The sequence below is a fragment of the Phaenicophaeus curvirostris genome, chromosome 11 (genome assembly GCF_032191515.1).
Source record: "Phaenicophaeus curvirostris isolate KB17595 chromosome 11, BPBGC_Pcur_1.0, whole genome shotgun sequence".
Lineage (NCBI taxonomy): Eukaryota > Metazoa > Chordata > Aves > Cuculiformes > Cuculidae > Phaenicophaeus > Phaenicophaeus curvirostris.
The window spans coordinates 3,452,705-3,472,417 of record NC_091402.1 but is presented as its reverse complement, the minus strand read 5'-3'; the positions used below and the strand labels follow the sequence as shown (position 1 = coordinate 3,472,417).

The window sequence follows — 19,713 nt, the reverse complement described above, 5'->3', positions numbered from 1 at the left end:
GGGGGCACAACAGCTTTTGTTTGTCTTGTCCATGTTTTGGGGAATCCACACAGTTAAAAACTGACTCACCTTGGAGCCCGAAGGCGCTAAAACTTCCTGTATTGGCAGAGATTCCTCACACCTCCTCCTGCTTTTAAAGCCTGGCTGAGCACACGCTGAGCGCCTGGCTCGGCCCTGCTGGTGCCAACCAGCCCCACGACACCACCAGGAGAAGCATCAGCAGCGGCTTCGTACCAGCCCCTGCTGAGCAGCACAGCCTGATGGAGCGACACTGTGATCCCTGAGCACAACAGGGAGCGTAAGACATTGGAAAAACTCACAGGTGCAGATTTCAGGTAAGAACCTCATTGCTCAAAATGGCAAGAGCGGGTCCACATCAGTTCACGGGGTGCAGGTCAGGGTTACAGACACTGTAAAGAGAAATTACTGGGTCTGTAAATTAAATTCTTGGAGTGTATCCCAAGGAAACATCACCTAGGACACGTTGGCATTCCTGGGCCAGGTCCTGTCTCAGCACTAAGATGTGAGGTTTGCCCCGGCAAACACTGGGCCTCGGTCTCATCGTGGGTTACGTGCACGTTCCCAGACAGCGCTTCCCCCAGCGCTTCAGCCTGGGCCTGGCTGCTGCCTTTCTAGTCTAAGAAAGACAAATCTAAGTTCTCATGGAACAATTTTTAGCTTTTCACTCTAGGTGCTAGAAATCTGAGGAAGTTTCACATTGTTTAAACTTTCTAAATTGAACTAAACCAGATGCAAATCCTGCACTGACAGCAGAGCTGTACTTGCTGTTTCAGTTACACAGGGAGTGGTTTAATTGGTATTTTGTTCCCTATTGTGGGAGATGAGCTCTGGCCTTTATGCTGTTGTGTCATCACCGTCTAAGACACGACATCCTTTGGTTATTCAGTTCGTGCAGCCACGCGCTCCTCCAGAGCCCCAGACTGGCATCAATCCCGCTCGCAAGGTCAGATTTCAGCCTTTTGACCATCAACTTGTGGAGTGACGACTCCTGCGCTGCTCCCGTTCCCAGCTGACCCCGTGCAGCTCTGCACCCCTCAGCGCCCTCGAAAGGTAAGCGAGGAACTGAGTTAAGCCTAAAGGTAGAAACCCAGCCAGACCTGCCCCGGGGAACCCAAACTGTGTTCAGCTGCAAGCGGAACAGACAGGGACATCGAATAAGGTCACCTGAGATTTAAATAAAATTTATTTTTTCTCTTTATATGAAAATGTGTTTAGAAGGTTTTTTTACACAGTTAAGCTAATTACATTTGGTAACTTCATGAAGTAGTTATGTTTAACCTGTCAAATACTTGAACTGCAGAAAATGAGTCCCTGATTTACATTCGTTAAGAGTTTGCTGGCAGGACGGAACTAGAACGTCCGGTCCAGCGGGTGGGAGCAGGTATAGGCTCTCTTCTCCAGGATCTGCTTTGCAGCTTTTTTAATGCTGTCATCCAGATTTTCATCTGCATCTGTGGAGAAACAGAACTGAAGTTAACGAGCGAACATACCGTGAACAGCTTTCTTGCCTTTCTTTCAGGGGGGATTTTAACTCACAAACACCAGCATCAACACTTCAGTGCCAGGAATTTATCTCTTAAAAAAGACCTGTTACTGCAGATCAAGTTTCACAGAACAAATGCTGAACAGGTCGGTACTTAACCAAGCAGCCCAAATACCTCCTTGTTCTCTAATATTTTCTTTACAGGAGTGTTTGCTACCGATAAGATTTTATATTCCTCCCCACACCTGCAAAAAGGAATTACTGCAGTTTGTTTTATCTATTAAACAAAGGGACTCTTTATTTGCAACTGGTACCACTTCTGTTCCTCATCTCAATTAAAAGCAGAGGAAAGCTGTTCCTTCGGTCCCATCAAACACACCTACTTTTGATTAGAGTCTGTTAAAGCCATGAGTATAAAAAAGCTTTCATTTTATAGAACTTACATTTTTCTAGCTGAGCCATGGCATAATTGTTCTTGAAATATGCTTCCGTGCAGAAGATATTGGTAAGGAGCACCTGAGAAAAGAGTAAACCTCAGCTGAAAACTAGCGAGTGAATTTCATAACAAAACAATGCAGTGAAAGTAGCTTAACATCTTCTTTTGTCTCTGCCAAGGGAGGCCTGCAAGCTGGTCCATGTGTTGCAGGCTTGGTTGTTATTGATCCCCCAGAGCCTTGCACTCACAGCTGACTAGAAGACTTTTTTGGTAAGAAATCCAGAAGGGGGTCACACACACAAAATAGAAAGTCTCAAGGACAGTGAAGACAAAGGCTAATCAGTCTGGATTTGTCCAACACTTAATCGTAGCCAATTTACTTGTTCTGTTACCATGAAACTTCAAATCACCCGTGTGTCAAACTCCCACTGTGCTCTCAATACATGTATTGACAAAATATTAAGTTACTATTTATTCCTGTTTATATGGAAAGAGTTTGGGAAGAACTGTGTGGTGTTAGCAGGGTGAAGAGAACGTGCAAATGTGTAATTCCTTCAAAAATGTGTGTGTGTGTTAAAATACTGTATATTCTTTGGTCTCACACAGCTGGTGTGATCCGAGCACCCGGGAGGGGCGGTCACTGCGCCAGGCGGCTCAGACACATGGGCGGGAGGCAGAGATCATTGTTAGCAAACGTCAAGCGCACTTGTGCGATGAAAGCTGCTTGTTATCAAGATTTTGCAGTGGGAGGCACTGGCAGGCACTGTGAGGACAGCACGACGCTCGTGTGTTTCACAGCTGAGGGGAACGTCGGCTCATCGAGGCGGAAGAGCCGGTTAGAGATGTAGCCAGGCTGGGCAGAGCCTCATTATTACAAAACCCTTTGCAGGGCGCAAGGGAAACAAATCCTGAGGGTTAAGCTGCACGATCCAAGGAGCGTGGGCGTTAAACACGCGGGGCTGACACACAGTACTCACTTCATGGTCGTGGTTCCTCAGACCGATACTGATGGAGCGGCTGGCTCTGGAAATAGTCGCTGTCATTGCATATAAATTAATAACGATATCTGCCACTCGTTTCAGAATCAACTGCTCATCCACTATTGTCTAGAAGGGTAAAAGAGATCGTTAGCTTGGAGCTCATCAATGGAAAACTTTAACCAAACCTTTTTTCCATACTTTGTGCTTAGGGTCATCCTTAGCACAGACAGGGCAGTTGTTACAGAGGGTTCCTGCCCTAAGGCAGAAAGCTTTGGAATAACTCTGCTCCCCTGTCTAACAGTTTCAGATTAATGTTTAAACTACTGAATTTTGCATTAAGTGTTTTCCAGCTTTTAGCAGGTTGTCTGGTGGCAACTGAGAGTAAAACTGCTGTGTCTTGAAACCAGTTAGGTAAACGCCAAAGTCAGTGATATTAAACCACCAACTGCCTGAGGCCTGTTCAAAAGTTAAGGTGGGGCAGGCCGGGCCCAGCCTGATAAACGATCTCCAAACCCACCAGAGGAACTGTCACAAACTGGAATGTCGGGGCTAACCCAGATCCAGCCTCTCCAATTTTAACTGCCCCGCTTTGCATGGCGTGACCAGAGCTGCCTTTGCAAAACACGTTGGGTAAAGGAAGTCCTGGTTCTTGCCATACACACAGTTTGCTCTGGATTCCAGCGAGAGCAATTTGGTTGAGGATAAACTATTCGATAACAAATATACCAGACAAAATAGCAGTTACCTTGCCAAACCTGCTCAGCAGGCCTCTCACTGTAGTTCCAAAATAGTAAGTGTTTTCTTCTAGCTTCTTAGCGCTTTCCTAAAAATTGAACCAGAAAATACAACAACATGAGCAGTGTCCTGAGGGGAAAACCAAGCCCCCCGTAGCTCCCTTGGGCCAGGGCGCAGCATGGCTGGGAGGGGTGAGGTGCTCCTGGGCCCCCAGCCACCAGCGTCTGGACTTGGGCAGCACCACCTGCCACGTGAGGCCAGAGTTCTGCTGGGTTTGGTAGGCAAGGCCAACCAGAACTCTTGACCACAGCACAAAACTGGTTTTCCTTTTTTGATTAGCCAAGATGGAAATGTAGTGGCACGCTGAGAGAGGTCGGGAATCAAATCTGAGTGATCAGGAGGGAATCGTGTGCACTAAGCTGTACAACCAAGAGGCAACTCTAGTGAAGACAATGACGATGTGTGCCCCAGGGTGTGTGTCCCACCACAGGAGCCAACCCTCCCTCCCTAAAAAAAGCAGCAGTTCCATTTTCTGTTTATTATCAGTTTTAGACCAGAATTCTCTTTTAAGATGGTCTTTTACCATTTTACATCTTTTTCTTCACAGCTAAAGAGAAGAGAAACTGCCTGTCTCCCTGAAAAGGATGCGATTATAAAATGCTGGTTCTTTTCTTCATCTGTTGAGATGCAGCCCTGGTATCCTGGAGCCCAGCTAACACTGGATTTTCTCTTGGTGAGCACTGTTTTTCTAGCATTTACTGGTTTGCTGTTGGAAGCCAGACACACCTGGTTCTTTCTCTATAAAATACACACTAAAATTTTCTAAATTTCACCCTTGGTAACTCTGCAGCCAGGCCTTTACACTTGTGCAAGCAAGAGCTTGAAAAACTCACATGCAATGGGTATTTCTGCCCAGCAAATCTGACTGTCCTTCTAGTGCTGCAGGGAACAAATCCCTGGCAATCAGGATGATCTCGTGCTCCTGTGTAAATTCACCAAACTTCTAGTGTTGTATTTGGCTTTTGTTAATTCATAAACGCAACTTGTTCAAGACGCTGCCTCTTGTAACGTGAATGCAAGTGGGTCTGGAGCTATTTAGAGGAAACTGAACTCCAGCGGCCAGCCAGGGCAGAGCTGCTGCAGGTGAAGCATCCACCCCCGCAGCCGGGCCGTGGCCTTGCCCACCCGAAGGAGGTGCCGTGTGGTTAAGGTTCCTGATGTGAACAGAATGGCTTTAGCACATCCCAGCAAATCCTCTTACCTGCTCGCCTGAAACATCTGACCTGGAGAACAGGAATACCAACAGAACAGTAGAACTCAGGAAAAACATGCTTTTTGTTTTTTCCATTAGCAGAACATTCATCTTAGGTCATGAAAATGATTTCCTAAGTGAGCAAGCAAGTGTGCGTGTAGTTCACAGACACTCTTACCTAAAGCTGTGGTACTATGAACAGGAAGGAATGCTGTGTTCAGTAACTGAGCTGATGGTGAGGGGCAGCACAGACCCTTACAAAGACTAACAGTGGGAAGGCTGGATTTATATGAATTACTGATATGGACAAAAGCCTGGATTTGGTATAAACAGAGCCCTGGAGCAGTCCTTGTTGCACCTGTCTGCAACCCCCGAAATGGCACAAACGTCTGCTCAGATTCGTACGTCTCCCTGTTCCTAAGCACACGCTTTGTTTTGCACAAACAAGACCTCGAGTTGTGGCAGAGTCAGTGACAGGAATTGGGAGTGAAAGCCCAGGGTGTGGATCTGATCAGCACACGGTGTCCCCCTCCCCTTACCTGGAGGCTGGGATGCACCACGCCACGGTCACCAACCAGCCCGTAATCCACTTTTCTGCCTGTCATGTCCCGTAATTTATTCAGGAACTCCCCCAGCGCCACTCCCACATTTCCTTTCTTGATCTCCCTAAAATGTTGGGTAAACAGCAGTTGTTAGAGGCCACTTCCGGGAGGCAAGGGAAGCTTCAAGAGCTCAGAAAACCACCTGAGACTCTAAACACTTTACCAAAACCCCTGCAACTTTGTCCGTGAGTCACCCAGCCCTTTGATCCATTTTACTCCGAAGCCTGGAGAAAACTCATCCGGCCGCAGCAGTGGAAATGCACGACGCGGTCACGTTCTGTCCCTCACAAACACCAGTACCCGTCCTTCAGAGGGACGGCACCACTATCTTGGCAATAACACTTTGTTATAAAGTCCTAAGTTATAAAATTTTAAGTATTGCTCTTGTAAGAAAGAACTTAACATAAGAATTGTAGAACACAACAAAGCCAAGATTCAAAAATCTATTAAAAGGAAAAAATCTATTATAAAGAACCCCCCACACAACACTGAACTGCCTTTTAGACAGCACATGGAAAAATACTTTGTTTTCCTAGTTTCCCCTTTTATCTATAGTTAAACAGTTATCAGATTGTTCAGTTATTACAAACTATTAGCAATAAATAAGAACCTACTTGAGTTTTGCAGTTAGGATTTTGCCTGCATGCTGCATACCCGTCAAAGCAATATACAGTCGCAGAATTTCATTTGTTCCCTGTAAAAAACACAATACAAGCTGAAGTCAGTATTGAGTACAAAGTATTTTTAGTATCTCCAAACTCTAGCCATGCTGTGCTAATATTTCTTCTTTAATTTTTTTTTCCTAAAACTGCTCTTAATGTCTAACTGTGGTGTTGCGCTTCTCCCTGAAACGTTCTACAGCGCCCCAGTGCCCTCAGGCTCATCAGACAAAATGCTCTGGGGAGCCCTGTGTGAGACCAGAGATGCTCCTCACTTGTACAGAAACACATTTGGGCCAGAAACTGCAGCAACAGCAGGAGCTGGGGTGGCAGAGGACACACCACTGGGGAAGGTCAGGGATACTGGAAGCGAGCAGCAAAGTATAATTTTGCAGATGGGTTCTTTAGTGAACGATTTGCTTACATAAAACCTACAATATTAATGACAGTTTTCCAAGTAGATCTGTTTGTCAGTCTGTTGTTCTTGTATGAAAATATTACTCTTCTCCATCCGTAAATGTTTGCTGTATTTTGCTTTACCTCAGTTTTAAGTTCTGGTTTCATTTAGCTGTGAAGAAGCTGAGCCTCTCATTATGAAACATACACATGTACCCCACTGAAAAAGAAACCAGAACAAACGCATTTGGAGAGAAGAATAAGTTCTGGATTGTTCCAATAAAGGAACATTTAGATAGTTGTAGAAACACTCCATATGTCTGTCTGGAGAGCAAGCGCAGACCAAGAAATGAAGATGATACTGTAGGATTCAATATCTGGGAATCACCATATGAGTGATTATTTGAACACAGATGGCTGCAGAATAAAGATCAAAATTCAGAGGGCTGGTGGGACAGTGTGGGATCCGTGTCAGAACCGCATCGACCCAGTGGCACAGGCCAAGGGACAAAGGCTGGGGCAGGGAAGCGCCCACCTGTCCCAGTGACTGTGCGGGAGGGCACATACACAGCACAGTGCACGTCCTGCCCCCGGGGGCAGCAGAAACAGACCCTGGAACATCTCTCCTGGGCTGCAAACTACATTTATGTGCTCTGCCTGCAGGTTCCTCGTAAACAGGCTGAGATAGAACAACAAGGCAAGCACCACCTCCTTGTTTCTGCAGAAAAGTGACTGTGTAACTTAGGTTCAGTGAGAAGAAACGAGCTGAACTGCAGGAATCCCAGTGGCGTGGTGGTTTTGTTTTTTTAAACAAGACCTATAACTTGTCCAACGCAAAAGTCTGACAGCCTGAACAGTACAATCCAACCCAGTTGCTGCTACAGCCAGCCTGGACAGGGCTCCTCACAACTGGTTTAGATTGTACTCTTCAGGCTGTCAAGACTCAGCAACATCAAACCCCACAGGATACAGGATAATGCCACGCGCTGGCTGGTTTTGCTCTGGAATCAATATCAGAATTGACTCTTCTGACTCAGAGAAGAAGAACATACATATTTGCAAGAGCAGCGAGGTGACTGCTTTGCACTCAGCTGCAGTGTGAGAAGTCTGGCTGACATTGCTTTGCAGCTGAGATCTTTGCTGTCCTGCCACCAGGAGGTAAAGGGCTGTATCTAAATGGTCAACTCTAAATGGTCAACTGAGAAAAATCAAGCTGGGAGGCCTGGCCTAGGATGTACAGACCAACGACCACTGATAATCCAGCTTGAAGCAGATTAAATCTCACAGCCAACATTTATTTTTAAATAAATGCACATCAGTAAGTTAATTCAACTTCTAAATTAATTGTTTGTGAGTTTCCCTGTTATGAGAAGCACACAAGAGGAAAGGTAACTCAAGTCCAGGGACGAGCAGAGCAGCTTAGCCAAAACACCCTCCCCCCAAAATCCTATTAGAGAAAGCTGTTTAAAAGCTAAAATTCTGCTCGTACCTCTTACCAAACCTCATCACATCTGTTAGGACAGATAAATGAGAATAAAGGCAGCAAAAACGTCTCCAAATCTGCTGGCTGCAAAGCAAGACTGCAACTTCACTCTCATAAGGCAGGCACAGTGCTCCGATTTCAGCACAAGTCAGCGCGTGCACTTACCAGCATTCACCGAACATCAAGTGATGAGTTACATTCGTCAACTAAAATGGTCTTAGGCTTTTATGCCAATTTAGAATACCTCGGTCTGTACAAAACACAACAATCCCAAGCCATGAGTTGAGGCTGTTTTTCTCACGACAGAGTATTTAAAACAGCTGCGGATTTTGTTGAAATCAGCCAGAAAGTTTCTGAATATTTAAGGAGCTGCGCACCCACTGCCAGGGGCACATGGATAGAAGTGTCCTTAGAGCACCATCTGTGTGACCAGTTTGCTCTCTGCGGAGGCAAAGCTGGTGCCAGTTCCTACTCTAACTCACACTTTGTGGTGAGTCGATAAACCCATCCTACCTTACTAGGATAGATTATAGGCAAATACCCTCCATATCTCCAAAATAAACAAGGTCAGTTCTTCGATCTTACTTGAACTATTACTGACTTTGCACCACACACACCAGGCCCGTTCAACTGAATGCTCAGGTTCCAGCTCAAGTTATCAGAGTGTGAGAGCATGAGTTTCAGTTTCCAGTGTAAGAGTATGTTGATACTTACCTCAAAAATGAGAAGTATCCTGGAATCTCTGAGATAGCGCTCGTAGGGGTAATCTTTCATATAGCCCAGACCTCCAAGGATTTGCAGCGCTTCACTTACACAGGTCCAGGCACCTTCAGAGCTAAACACCTGCCACAGAACCGTATTTAATCACCATGTTACACAGTAAATACACTGTTCTGTTACCATTGCTACCTGGCATTGCTGTAATATTCTCTGCTGCTGTTACAACGGTCCTGTTTAAAGTTTCTCTCAGCCTCCTTTTGGCTCAGGATGTATGCTTGGGTCAAGCTCTGTAAGATAAAAGTGTTCCAGCCCCAAACAGAAGAACACCTGTAGCTGGCGGGCTGGCACCCTCCATGCCTGACCAGATTCACGGGAACACGTGTTCGTTTGAAGTGACCACACCGTAAGGGACCATCAAGAAGAGCTGGAAATGTGTGAGCTCTCCTCAAGGTGCCAGCCAGGCAGCAGCACCCAGTCCCTCGCAGCAGAAATGCCTCAGTGATGCTGCCGCAGAGAGGACGGGCTGTTCCTCAAGATAAATTCTGCAACCAATTCTGAGCTAAAGCAAGCACAGAAGTGCCTCAGCCAGGCCCGCAGTCGGGACCGTAACAGTGTCTGCTCACTATTGCTGTCATGTAGGGCTGAATAAAACCAGAATTCAAGAGGACCCTGATATTCCACACCTACGGTGTGCAGTTTTTATTTTGTATGGTGACAAAAGCTGGACTCTGAGGTCACCAGCAGCACATGGGAAATAAATAAGAGAAAACAGTAATGTCTGTTTTTCTCATTGCTCTGAGGTTTTATATCATAAGTCTAAATCATTGACCTCATCTGGAGTACTGTGTCCAGTTCTGGAATCCTCAACATAAGGAGACAGAGCTGTTAGAACAGGTCCAGAGGAGACTACAAGGATGATGCGAGGGCTGGAGCACCTCCCATACAAGGACAGGCTGAGAGAGTTGGGGTTGTTCAGCCTGGAGAAGAGAAGGCTCCAAGAACTTATAGCAACCTTCCAGTACCTGAAAGGAGCCTACAGGAAAGCTGGGGAGACACTATTCATAAAAGCTTGTGGTGACAGGACGAGGGGGAACAGGTATAAACTGGACAAGGGCAGATTTAGACTAGACATAAGGAGGAATTTCTTCACCATGAGAGTGGTGAGTCCCTGGCCCAGGTTGCCCAGGGAAGTTGTGGCTGCCCCATCCCGGAGGTGTTCAAGGCCAGGTTGGATGAGGCCTTGGGTAACTTGATCTAGTGGGAGGTGTCCCTGCCCATGGCAGGGGGGTTGGAACTTTAAGGTCCCTTCTAACCCGAACTATTCTGAGTCTATGATTCTAAATGTAATACCTGAGCCTCTCAGCGATGAGGAACATGGGCTGAGGAGCAGGAGAGGCTTTAGTCTGCATTAACTTACAGCCACAGGCCAGGCTTTCCATAAAGGTCAAGGTTCCTTACCTTGACCATGGCTGCCTCCACGGAACAGTCGGGAAGCCCCGGCCTGTCCATCATTCCTGCAGTGAGGTAAGCCATACTCTCCATTACATAGGCTTTCACAGCCATGATACAAAACTTCTCCTGTCAAACAGGAATCACACAGTAATTCAGATGCAAAATCCCACAGCCAAGCCTGAAACTTAGAGACCAACTACAGTTTTTATGTTTAAAGTATGAGCACAGACTGCTGTAAAACAATCACAAAAATAATAGAAAATCTAAAAACTCTCAACTTTATTAATTACATTTATCATTCCAGACATTTATCGGATCAGTGTACACAGTCTGTGCCAAGTTTACACAAATCTAATGCTTCTAGCAATTTCTTTCAACCAGTACAGCCAAAGGGACTGCAACGTAATCTCTGTTCTTGCACTTAAGATTAAACAAGCCCCAAAGATTTAGAGTTTTCATTTTTTATTACCTGAATTAATCCAAAGTCGCTCAGCTTCTTATTGAATTGTTTCCTGGTGCAAGCGTACTCTGCTGTCATCTCTTGAAAAGGAAAAAAAAAAAAGAAAAAGTCTTTCAAACCAGCAGAACTGACTGCGACAGACAATCCCTGCCAGAGACCGACTGCAGCACTGCAACCAGTGCACAGCAAACCCTCGATGCTTCAGAACCAGCAGCCTGGGGAACACCACGCCAAAGGCTTGTGAACCGGTGCTCTTGGAGAAGGCTCGTTTTAGTGTTAATTCATTACTTCAGAGGGATTTCTGTTACAATTTTGGGTAACTATTGGTAGAAACTCATTTTATTCCTTATTCCTGTGTGTAAGGCTTCAGCCAGTTATTAGAGTTGGAAGCTTCAAGGGAGATTATACCTTATACGAGCACTAGCATATAGGTTATCCTCTCAGAAAAATTCAGAGGCAGTAACTTTCCACTAAATGAACTGTAAAAACCTCAGTATTTTATAGGCTTTTAATGCAAATGTCAAATAAAAAGTATTTTAGTGTTTTATAGCAGCCGATGCATGTTATACCTGACAAGACAGCGATGATATTATGATCAAGACTTGTGCCCCTACTTCGAATTAACTGCATTATATACCTTATGCAGATCAGGGTTGTTTTGCATGGCATCCAGCAAACCTGGACACCAAATTCACTCACCTATCAGTTTTTTAATTATCCCAGCAGACGCACTGCCCATGCTAAATCTTCCACTGTTCAGGATATTCATGGCAACCTGTGAAGAAAATGAGTGGTCAGCCAGCATTCAGCATCCCAGAATGAAGCTTCAGAACTAGGTTCCTGACGTGATTTACTACAGCCGATTTCATATTTGAAACAGTTTTCAGGTGCTGCTGATCCAGTGACATGGAAGCAAATCTCTATTCTAACTACATTAATATAAAATGTAGGCCTATTTATCTGCAACTAGACAATCAGCTTTCAAACTGGACAGCACTGCTTGTTTACCAAACAAAGAAGTAAACCAGGATATTGTTTAAGGTGTGTACAGACAATTTAGAAACCTTCGCAGCTCAACTGCGATGGATGCTTTCCTCAGATAGCTTTCAACAACATACAAGAAAAGGGAATAGGAATGAAAGGTGTAGAAATGAAACACAATTCAATAACGTACAGAAGTGGATTTTGAAACCTATTTTTGCTGTTTCTTAACAAAAAAAAATTAAATGTGTGACTCCATTCAGACTCTTAAAAAAAATTAGCAAGAAGTTTTGGTTCCTACATTTTGATTTGTGATAATTACCTGAAGAAGAAACCATAAAAATCATGTTGCTATTTTTACTGCATTAAAGAAAACCTTCATTTAGCTTTTAGGTCTGACTTGCCTGCTACAGAAGGCGTAAGAAAACTGACAAGGGTCATTAAGAACAATGGTGCAAAATCCACATGGCAGATTGTCAGAGAAAGGTCACAACAGCCAAATGATGTTATCTTTACTGGTGTCACACCTCTCTGATGTGGTGGAACTGATGGCAGAGGCAGCCTTTCAGTGCACTCCTCCCTTTATTTTCTTGTGCTCTTATTTAACCCTGGAAATCCATCTGACAAGTGTGGGACCTTGCCCTGGATAGGATCTGGTCTTCCCTCGAACCAATTCCCTGTTAAACTTGTTTCCTTCTGTCCCTTTCTACACAGTCCACAATTCTGGCTCTAGAAAACAGAAGACATTCCCCTGACTCGATTCAGGAGTTCTGCTGAAAAAGGTGCTCTCTTCTCTGAACAGCACACCATGAAAAACTTTGAAGTGCCAAACAAACAGCAGAAGCAGCTCTAACTGCACTGAGCAGACAGATGGGGTTACAGCTCCTGCACTGTGCCAGTGGCACCAATGAGCACAAAGCATGTGAGGTAAGCTGAGAAGTCTGTCTCCAGCACTCTTCAGTTTGGTAATGCTCAGTACAGGGGTGGAGGGAAGCCTCCTATAGACTTTTACAAATCATCAGAGGTGATTCTTGACTGCTTACCTTAAATCCCCCTCCTACTTCTCCAATTACATTCTCTATAGGCACTTTGGTGTTTTCGAAATGCACTTCACAGGCTGAAACACAGTTCAAAGTTGTTGAGTTATGTAGAAATATTTAAAGGACATTCAGCAACGTTACTGATTGGTTTTGTAACAAGAAGTGAAGTTTTCCTAATGCACCGTTTATGACAATTACATATGCTTTGCCAAAGAAGTTAGCATTTGGGAAAAGGCTGCAGTTGACATCAATTACTGATATAAAATATTCAATATGTAATTAATGTACATTGTATAAGGAGAGAAATCTATTTTAATGAACTGATACAGCAGACAACTCCAAATGACAGATGGTAAGAAACCTATAATCATCAGTAAGTGCAAAAGCCTTTGAAAACTGACTTCTAAATAAAAGCTACCTGGTTACTGATTCTTGCATGTACTTTTTTTCACTGCGCTGCTAGGGAAGCTTCACTTCTGCCGAACAGATCTATACAATATAGGTTTCTTATTTCAGACCCTGCGTTAGGAAGGACTCATAGGAAAAGTCAAGTAAATAAACACAAAATTTATACTGTTACATGGAAAAGATACTCATTTGCCTCTGAACTCAGGTGATCTAAATATTAAAACAATTTCTGTTAACAATTTTAAGTGATTCTTACTGTTGGATCCTCGAATGCCCAACTTATCCTCAGGTTTCCCATGGGTGACTCCACCAAAATCCCGCTCTACGATGAAAGCAGTAATTTTGTCTTTTACTTGTCCATCTTTATCAACAACCTCTGTCCTAGCAAACACTGTGAAAATACTAGCGAGACCACCGTTCGATATCCAGACCTGTTTGGAGAGGGGAAAGACATACAAGAAATACATTTGTTCTGATTTTGTGTGCGCTGTTTTTCAGTGTTTTTGTAAAAGAACAGCAAAGAACAGAGTGATGAAAAACTGCTGCTTCTTCCCTTTAAATTCCAAGTCACGTTCTGCTACTGGTTTTGCCCCTTGTGAGCACACTTCCCAGGAAAGATGACCCCAGAAAGGTAAGTTCAGAGCAACTATAAATATAGCTTGTAATATAAACTAGATTTAAATTAAAACCCATGGTGCATCTTCACAAGAGCTTGTATACCCTGCTCATGGCACGTGAGGGATGCAAGGGTAATAAACACCGCTTTGCCCAAAATAATTTCAGCTCTCGTGAGACACCCGCTGAATCAGGCCCCAGACACACACCTTTCCCACAGGCCTCTCCACATCACAGACAAGTACTTCAAACACTACAGCTTAGCCTGCAGTGCATCAAATAAACCCAGTACAATGACCCAGAAAGGGTCATTGGGCACTGGAACAGGCTGCCCAGGGAGGGGGTTGATTCACCTTCCCTGGAGGTGTTTAAGGCACGGGTGGACGAGGTGCTGAGGGACATGGTTTAGTGTTTGATAGGAATGGTTGGACTTGGTGATCCGGTGGGTCTCTTCCAACCTGGTTATTCTATGATTCTATGATCTCTACAAGACTGCGTTCTGCCATGGTTTCTTTTAGCAGGAATCGTCCAAGCTGCCCTATTTCGAATTTGCCGTTAAGCTTCCTTTCAAAAATACTAAAAAAATCCAGCATGAGGAACGAAAGAGGGGAATATGGGGCTTTAGGTTTCTTTCTGTCCCAGAGGAGGCGAAGTGACTAATCCTCCCTGGAGGTGAACACCATGAGCTGGCGATACAGGAAGGGAACTTATGAGTGGCTTCTCCCAGCTTTCTCAACCAGAACTTAGTGATGGTTTCCCCCTGCACAAGGTGCTTTTCTGTTCTCTGCCGCCCTAAAACAACACAGGCTGTCCTTTTGCCATGGCCATTCTTCACTAGCTAGGACACCTCAAGATTTTGATGCAGCTGCTAGGCTAGCTTCTAATTTAGCAAAACTGAACGGTTGTGATGCTGCAAAACACAAAGACATTTTCTATGAACTTGTAACAAAACCCTGTCCTCTCTCCAGTCTGTGAGTGCATACCTTGGAGCCATTTAATAAGAAGTGTTTCCCATCTTGACTGAGAGTTGCTCTTGACTGGATGGAGGCTGCGTCACTTCCACTAAAATCAAAACAAGTTATTAATGATTAAATAAATAAACACGCTCTAAAAAACTAACCTACATCTTTTCTCCTCTTCCCCTACCTTAAAAAGAGATTTTGTATCAAATAGCAGTATATGGATCTTACTTCTCAACTGACAAGAAAACTTAAAAGATTCAACAGCTCTCAAGAATCTACCTCTGCTTAAGCTGCCTGAGGGGATGTTTCTGCCAATTAACATACGTTATCAATCTAATGACCTGACCAAAATGTTCAGAACACCACATGAGCAACTTTTTGAGCTACACATTGAGCTACAGAAACATGAATATGTCATCCTAAAAATGAACGTGTCATCCTAAAAACCAATTAGGTTTAAGTCTTAGGTGGTTCCTTAAAAATTCAGACGCTGGTTTTATACCCCAAGTGAAAAAAGACTCAACAGAAATGAAAAATAAAGGTGTGACCCTGCCTATCAATGAACACTTGGGCATATCAAACACCTTCTACAGGAGCAAAATCAGCAGTGAACTGCACAAAGCAATCAGAAGTTGACGTTCTGTGATGAAAAGTTCACACCCTCCCTTGAATCACCTCTTCCCATACTGTAACAAGCAGCACATCATCTCCCCCTGAAAGAAGATTCCTCCTCCACAAATTAAAGTGCCTCAAGGCTCACTTCAGGCTTTCAGCTGCAGACAGCTGTTAAGCTCTCAGAACAGCCTATTTTAATAGGGATGGGTTTCTAATATCCAGTGCTTCCATGCTAAAGTCTGCAAGACGACTGAAGTTACTCGGACTAGCAATCCTTTTAAATAACGCTGCGCTAAAAGATATCTGAAGAATTTCAGAACACAGTTAGCCACTGTTTCTTTCCTGTATTACTTCATGGGAACTGCCACAAGCAGCACATCAGCACTTGACATATGATGTCAAGTGTATCTTTTTAAGAAATAAAAGTTAAATTGACCTATACCTTCCAGGCTCAGTGAGACAAAAGGCTGCAATGTGCTCCCCAGATGCCAGCCTAGGCAGGTACTTTGCTTTCTGTTCATCAGTGCCAGCAATGAGAATCCCCTAAAAAAAGAATTAATAGAAAACTTCTCAGCATCAACCTGTGCAAAAAGAAACAAAGCTGACAAGCTTTGCCAAGTTCAGGAAACTTAATTTGCAACTTTCAAGGCATAACAAGAGACACATTAATAAGCACTGGTCATTATTATTTATCAGACATTAAAATACATCAGTTATCATCACAGTTTCTCAAATGCCCATAGGAAAACTTAATTGTTGCTATGAAAGGCACCTAGAGTCCTTCCTTGACTTCATTACTATCACACTAATTTTACTTCAATAATCCAAAAAGCAGAGATTTTAAAAGCTCCTAATCAGAGAACAGAACACAATTTACTTAAGTTCCACTGATTTCACTACACAGGCATTCAACAACTTTTTTTAATTATCTTGTTTTAATTATCTCTGCTGTATTTATTATTTTACAGCAGGTTTCTTAAGAAAAACAAACAATAAACAAAAATACAAGCTAAAGCTAAATAATCAATGGTTAAATAGCTAAGATACAGTTCTACAACAGAATTAGGACGCACTTCTTATTGGACTGCTTTACAAACCATCTCAGTTCACTAGCACTGTTCTACAGATAGTGAAATTTTAAGTAAGGAGAGGAGTAAGTACGTATTTTTAATTTAATATGTAATTTTAATTAGCATTGCCTGGTCAGTTCCATGAAGAATCTTTTTTTTTTACAATGAACTTACTGCTATTTCAAGCTTGAGACTCCTACCTTCCATGCACCATAAAATACATTGAAACGTAGATACCTAAGGCTACATTAAGTAGAAAACAAGTTTAAAATTCACAATATAGCACATTGACCTCAGGTAAATTTAGTTCTCCCAGCTCCCCCAACTTGCAGCCTCATTCAGCTAGAAAGAAGTACTGCACCCTTCTGAACTACACGCACGGCTGTTCTACTTCCCTGTAATTTTAGCCCCCCACCCAATATTCTATTTATGTCAATATTTATCCTAGCACTTTAATCAACCTTGCTCGTTTTACAAAACTTGGTATAATTGAAGGTATATTTTCTAAGAATTAGAAAGAGTTTCCTGGACTCTGATCATTTTCCCGTGTGCCTCCTACTCAGCCTTTGTGGTGCATGGAGGCTTCCCTAGAGGCGCTGCCAGGGGGTGCTGGGAACACGGACCCTGATGTCCAAACGTTCCACCTGCTGCATCAGTTGTCCTGCTTTGTTACACTCACGCTCCGGATTTACACACCCTTCACCTCCCCTTTGTGTACCTGACATCAGAGCAGAGCATTACCTTCAGCCCGATGGCTTGGTGAGCTGCCAGAGTCACCGCGATGGAGCCATCTAAAGACGTGATTTCTCCCAGACGAGCATACATGGTGTTTGACAGACCAAGACCACCTGGAACAAACGCTTTGTTTTATTCTAAGTAGATACTATACAATTGAACTTCCCCACCCTCCCCAAATCCCTTTCAAGTACAGATACATCCAGAATATGACAGAGGTAACCGAGGAGCACCAGTACAGACTGGATACAACACATCCACAAATAAGTACCACGTGGCTGCAGCTGTGCCAGAAGAACGTATTTTGGAACTAGTAACTTTTTCAATGAGCGCGAGTTGTACTGAATTTAGTTCTACTCAGAAAGCAGAGGTGTTTGCATTCAAGCACACGCACACACACAGCATAATCCAATGACCGGTACAACACAAGCTTGCTCAAAACACTTTAAGTCCAAAGTAAGAGATTCAGCATAAAGCTTGCTCCAGCCTGAATTTCTGTGCTTGCAGAATGAAATTAATTTTTGTGGTGATGCTTCCATGCCAGGTTACCTAGCCAGACAGCAAAGACCTCCACGGCCACAGGGGCTGAGGGAGCAAAGTGGGAGGGTGTTGAGGAATTTTTAGATCAAAATGGGCACGGATATTTAGACGTGCACAATCCAGCTTTTGCACCAGAATAAAGCTAGCCTTGCAAAAGAATTAGTTACTGTAGAGGACACGCTGTCTTTAAGGTTTCTCTTTGTATCATTAGAAAGTTGCTCTGTCTCATACTCCTCTCCTTTCTCACAGGAAGCTTTCCTCGGCAGTCCTTGACTTGTTCCTTTGTAGACCAGAGTGCTCACAGAGCCCTTTCTCAGGGGAAAGTATAAAAATGTATGTAAACAATGATTGTTTACTGCTAAAGGAGAACTGACAAATCAGCTTGTAACACCATGGCTGCCTCTGCTAAAGAGAGGTATAAATGTGTTGTGAACTCTGAATAAAATGGCTTCACTAGATCATATTGGTCGTGTGGTGTCCATATCCTCTGCAATTGGTGAGCCCGACATGATACTAAGATTAATTCGTATCGAACTGGAGACTGGAGTGGCTGAACGGACGGGACGCAGAGAGGCCGGCCGAAACCATCCTCGCTGCCCCGGCGAGAAGGCCAGAGACAGCATAGTTTTAGATTACTTACAGCAGAGCGCTCTGCTGGTGTGCAATTGGATCTCGCTATAAAAAGGTGAGCGGTCAGGGAGGAGATGGGGTTGGACGATTACGAGATAGAAGGTGTCCTAAAACTCCTCCAACATATCCTCTCTAAGAGAGGGAAAAAATACGATGCCTCCGTTATTAAAGCATTGTTGAACTGAGTCTGGCGCCGTAAATTAATCCCAGGAGCACAGGTTGCATTCGAAATTCCTACCTGGGAAGCAATAGGTCATGTATTATGGGATGCAGTGGCCAAAGGAGGCAAGAAGGCAAAAGAAGCAGCCAAATTTGGACCAGTGTGGAGGGAAATAGTGGAGGTGCTGCAGACAATGAAAGGAGAGAGATCATCGGCTGCAGCGGCTACAGCGGTACTCGGAGCGCCTGGGGCTCCCGTATCACTTGGCACGGCTCCGCAAGCTTTCCCAGCAACCTCACTCTTCTCCCACACGTTAAACACCCCACAACGGGCCCCACTGGAATCTAGCCCATCTAATGCACCTGGTGCTGTCGCAGCGTGCTCACCGCCCCTGCGGCTGCATCTAACAAAATTTTAGTAAAAGAGATACCAAAAGCGTTACCTCCCCAGACTGAAACAGATGAAACACCATCTGATAAACCCCAAGAGACTGTGTTAGTGAGGGAAGATGCAGAGCAAGTAGGGGCTGCCTATCATCCTTCTGCACCTCCCAAAGAATTAATTCCCTATAACGCAGATGTGGCAACAACAGAAGATGATGCTGCTGGAGCGGCTGCAATGCCCTCGCTTGAAGGGGAGTTGAAAGAGTTAGTGAAAGCATTGCAACAATTGGCTATTCAACAGAAGCCAGAGCTGCCATCGGCTCCGGAACCCCCTGCACATAAAAATTATACCTTTATAGATGGATCTGGTCCAACTCTCACAATTGCCACAAAACAATTATCAGCACAACCCTCATTTGTCAAGCCAGACCCTGAGATAGAAGAAGCCCATAGCCAAAAATGGAAAGGCATAATCATGAATGCAATTTTAGAAGGGGACTTCATAACTGCACCAGAAGCATTTCCAGTAATGCATGGTGCAGGAGGTCGATACTGGGAACTGATTGACTGGAAACTGTTGGAGAAACTTAAAGCTGCTGTGATCCAGTATGGCCTTAAATCACAAGTCACGACATCGCTAATACAGTACATCTCTAAATCGCATACCCTCATTCTGGCGGACATACGGACCCTAGCAAAATTGATTCTTGCAGCAGCCATCTCAGCACTGCACTCAGATAATCCCCCACAGAAAAGACAAGAAAAACTGGCTACCTTTTTCGGAGTAAGACAGGCTAATCCAGTACATGGAATGTCTGCATCCACATGCAGGACCACACAGAACTTAGTCAAAACTGTGCTACACAGTCAACCATCAGCACCTGCCCATAATCCC

The 19,713-nt window shown here is 44.2% G+C and overlaps 1 protein-coding gene and 1 long non-coding RNA gene across 2 annotated transcripts in view; one reads left to right on the top strand and one right to left on the bottom strand.

Annotated features, from left to right (window-relative positions):
* The first annotated feature begins 877 nt into the window (after positions 1 to 877).
* On the top strand, positions 878 to 13,816 carry LOC138725131 (uncharacterized). The gene is made up of 5 exons (XR_011338181.1): positions 878 to 1,071; positions 1,541 to 1,650; positions 4,263 to 4,388; positions 12,375 to 12,587; positions 13,607 to 13,816. It is a non-coding gene; the product is annotated as an uncharacterized lncRNA (long non-coding RNA).
* The window catches only part of ACAD9 (acyl-CoA dehydrogenase family member 9), a 31,520-nt gene continuing 12,983 nt past the window's right edge, over positions 1,177 to 19,713 (bottom strand). Inside the window, exons 4-18 of the mRNA XM_069865686.1 lie at positions 17,112 to 17,218; positions 15,743 to 15,843; positions 14,707 to 14,785; positions 13,365 to 13,539; positions 12,704 to 12,777; positions 11,379 to 11,454; positions 10,689 to 10,759; positions 10,226 to 10,345; positions 8,762 to 8,890; positions 6,124 to 6,203; positions 5,447 to 5,573; positions 3,666 to 3,743; positions 2,918 to 3,046; positions 1,948 to 2,020; positions 1,177 to 1,472 (exon numbers count right to left, since the gene is read on the bottom strand). Coding sequence (XP_069721787.1) covers positions 1,372 to 1,472; positions 1,948 to 2,020; positions 2,918 to 3,046; positions 3,666 to 3,743; positions 5,447 to 5,573; positions 6,124 to 6,203; positions 8,762 to 8,890; positions 10,226 to 10,345; positions 10,689 to 10,759; positions 11,379 to 11,454; positions 12,704 to 12,777; positions 13,365 to 13,539; positions 14,707 to 14,785; positions 15,743 to 15,843; positions 17,112 to 17,218 — 1,520 coding nt within the window. The 3' untranslated portion in view covers positions 1,177 to 1,371. The remainder of the gene's footprint in view (positions 1,473 to 1,947; positions 2,021 to 2,917; positions 3,047 to 3,665; positions 3,744 to 5,446; positions 5,574 to 6,123; positions 6,204 to 8,761; positions 8,891 to 10,225; positions 10,346 to 10,688; positions 10,760 to 11,378; positions 11,455 to 12,703; positions 12,778 to 13,364; positions 13,540 to 14,706; positions 14,786 to 15,742; positions 15,844 to 17,111; positions 17,219 to 19,713) is intronic.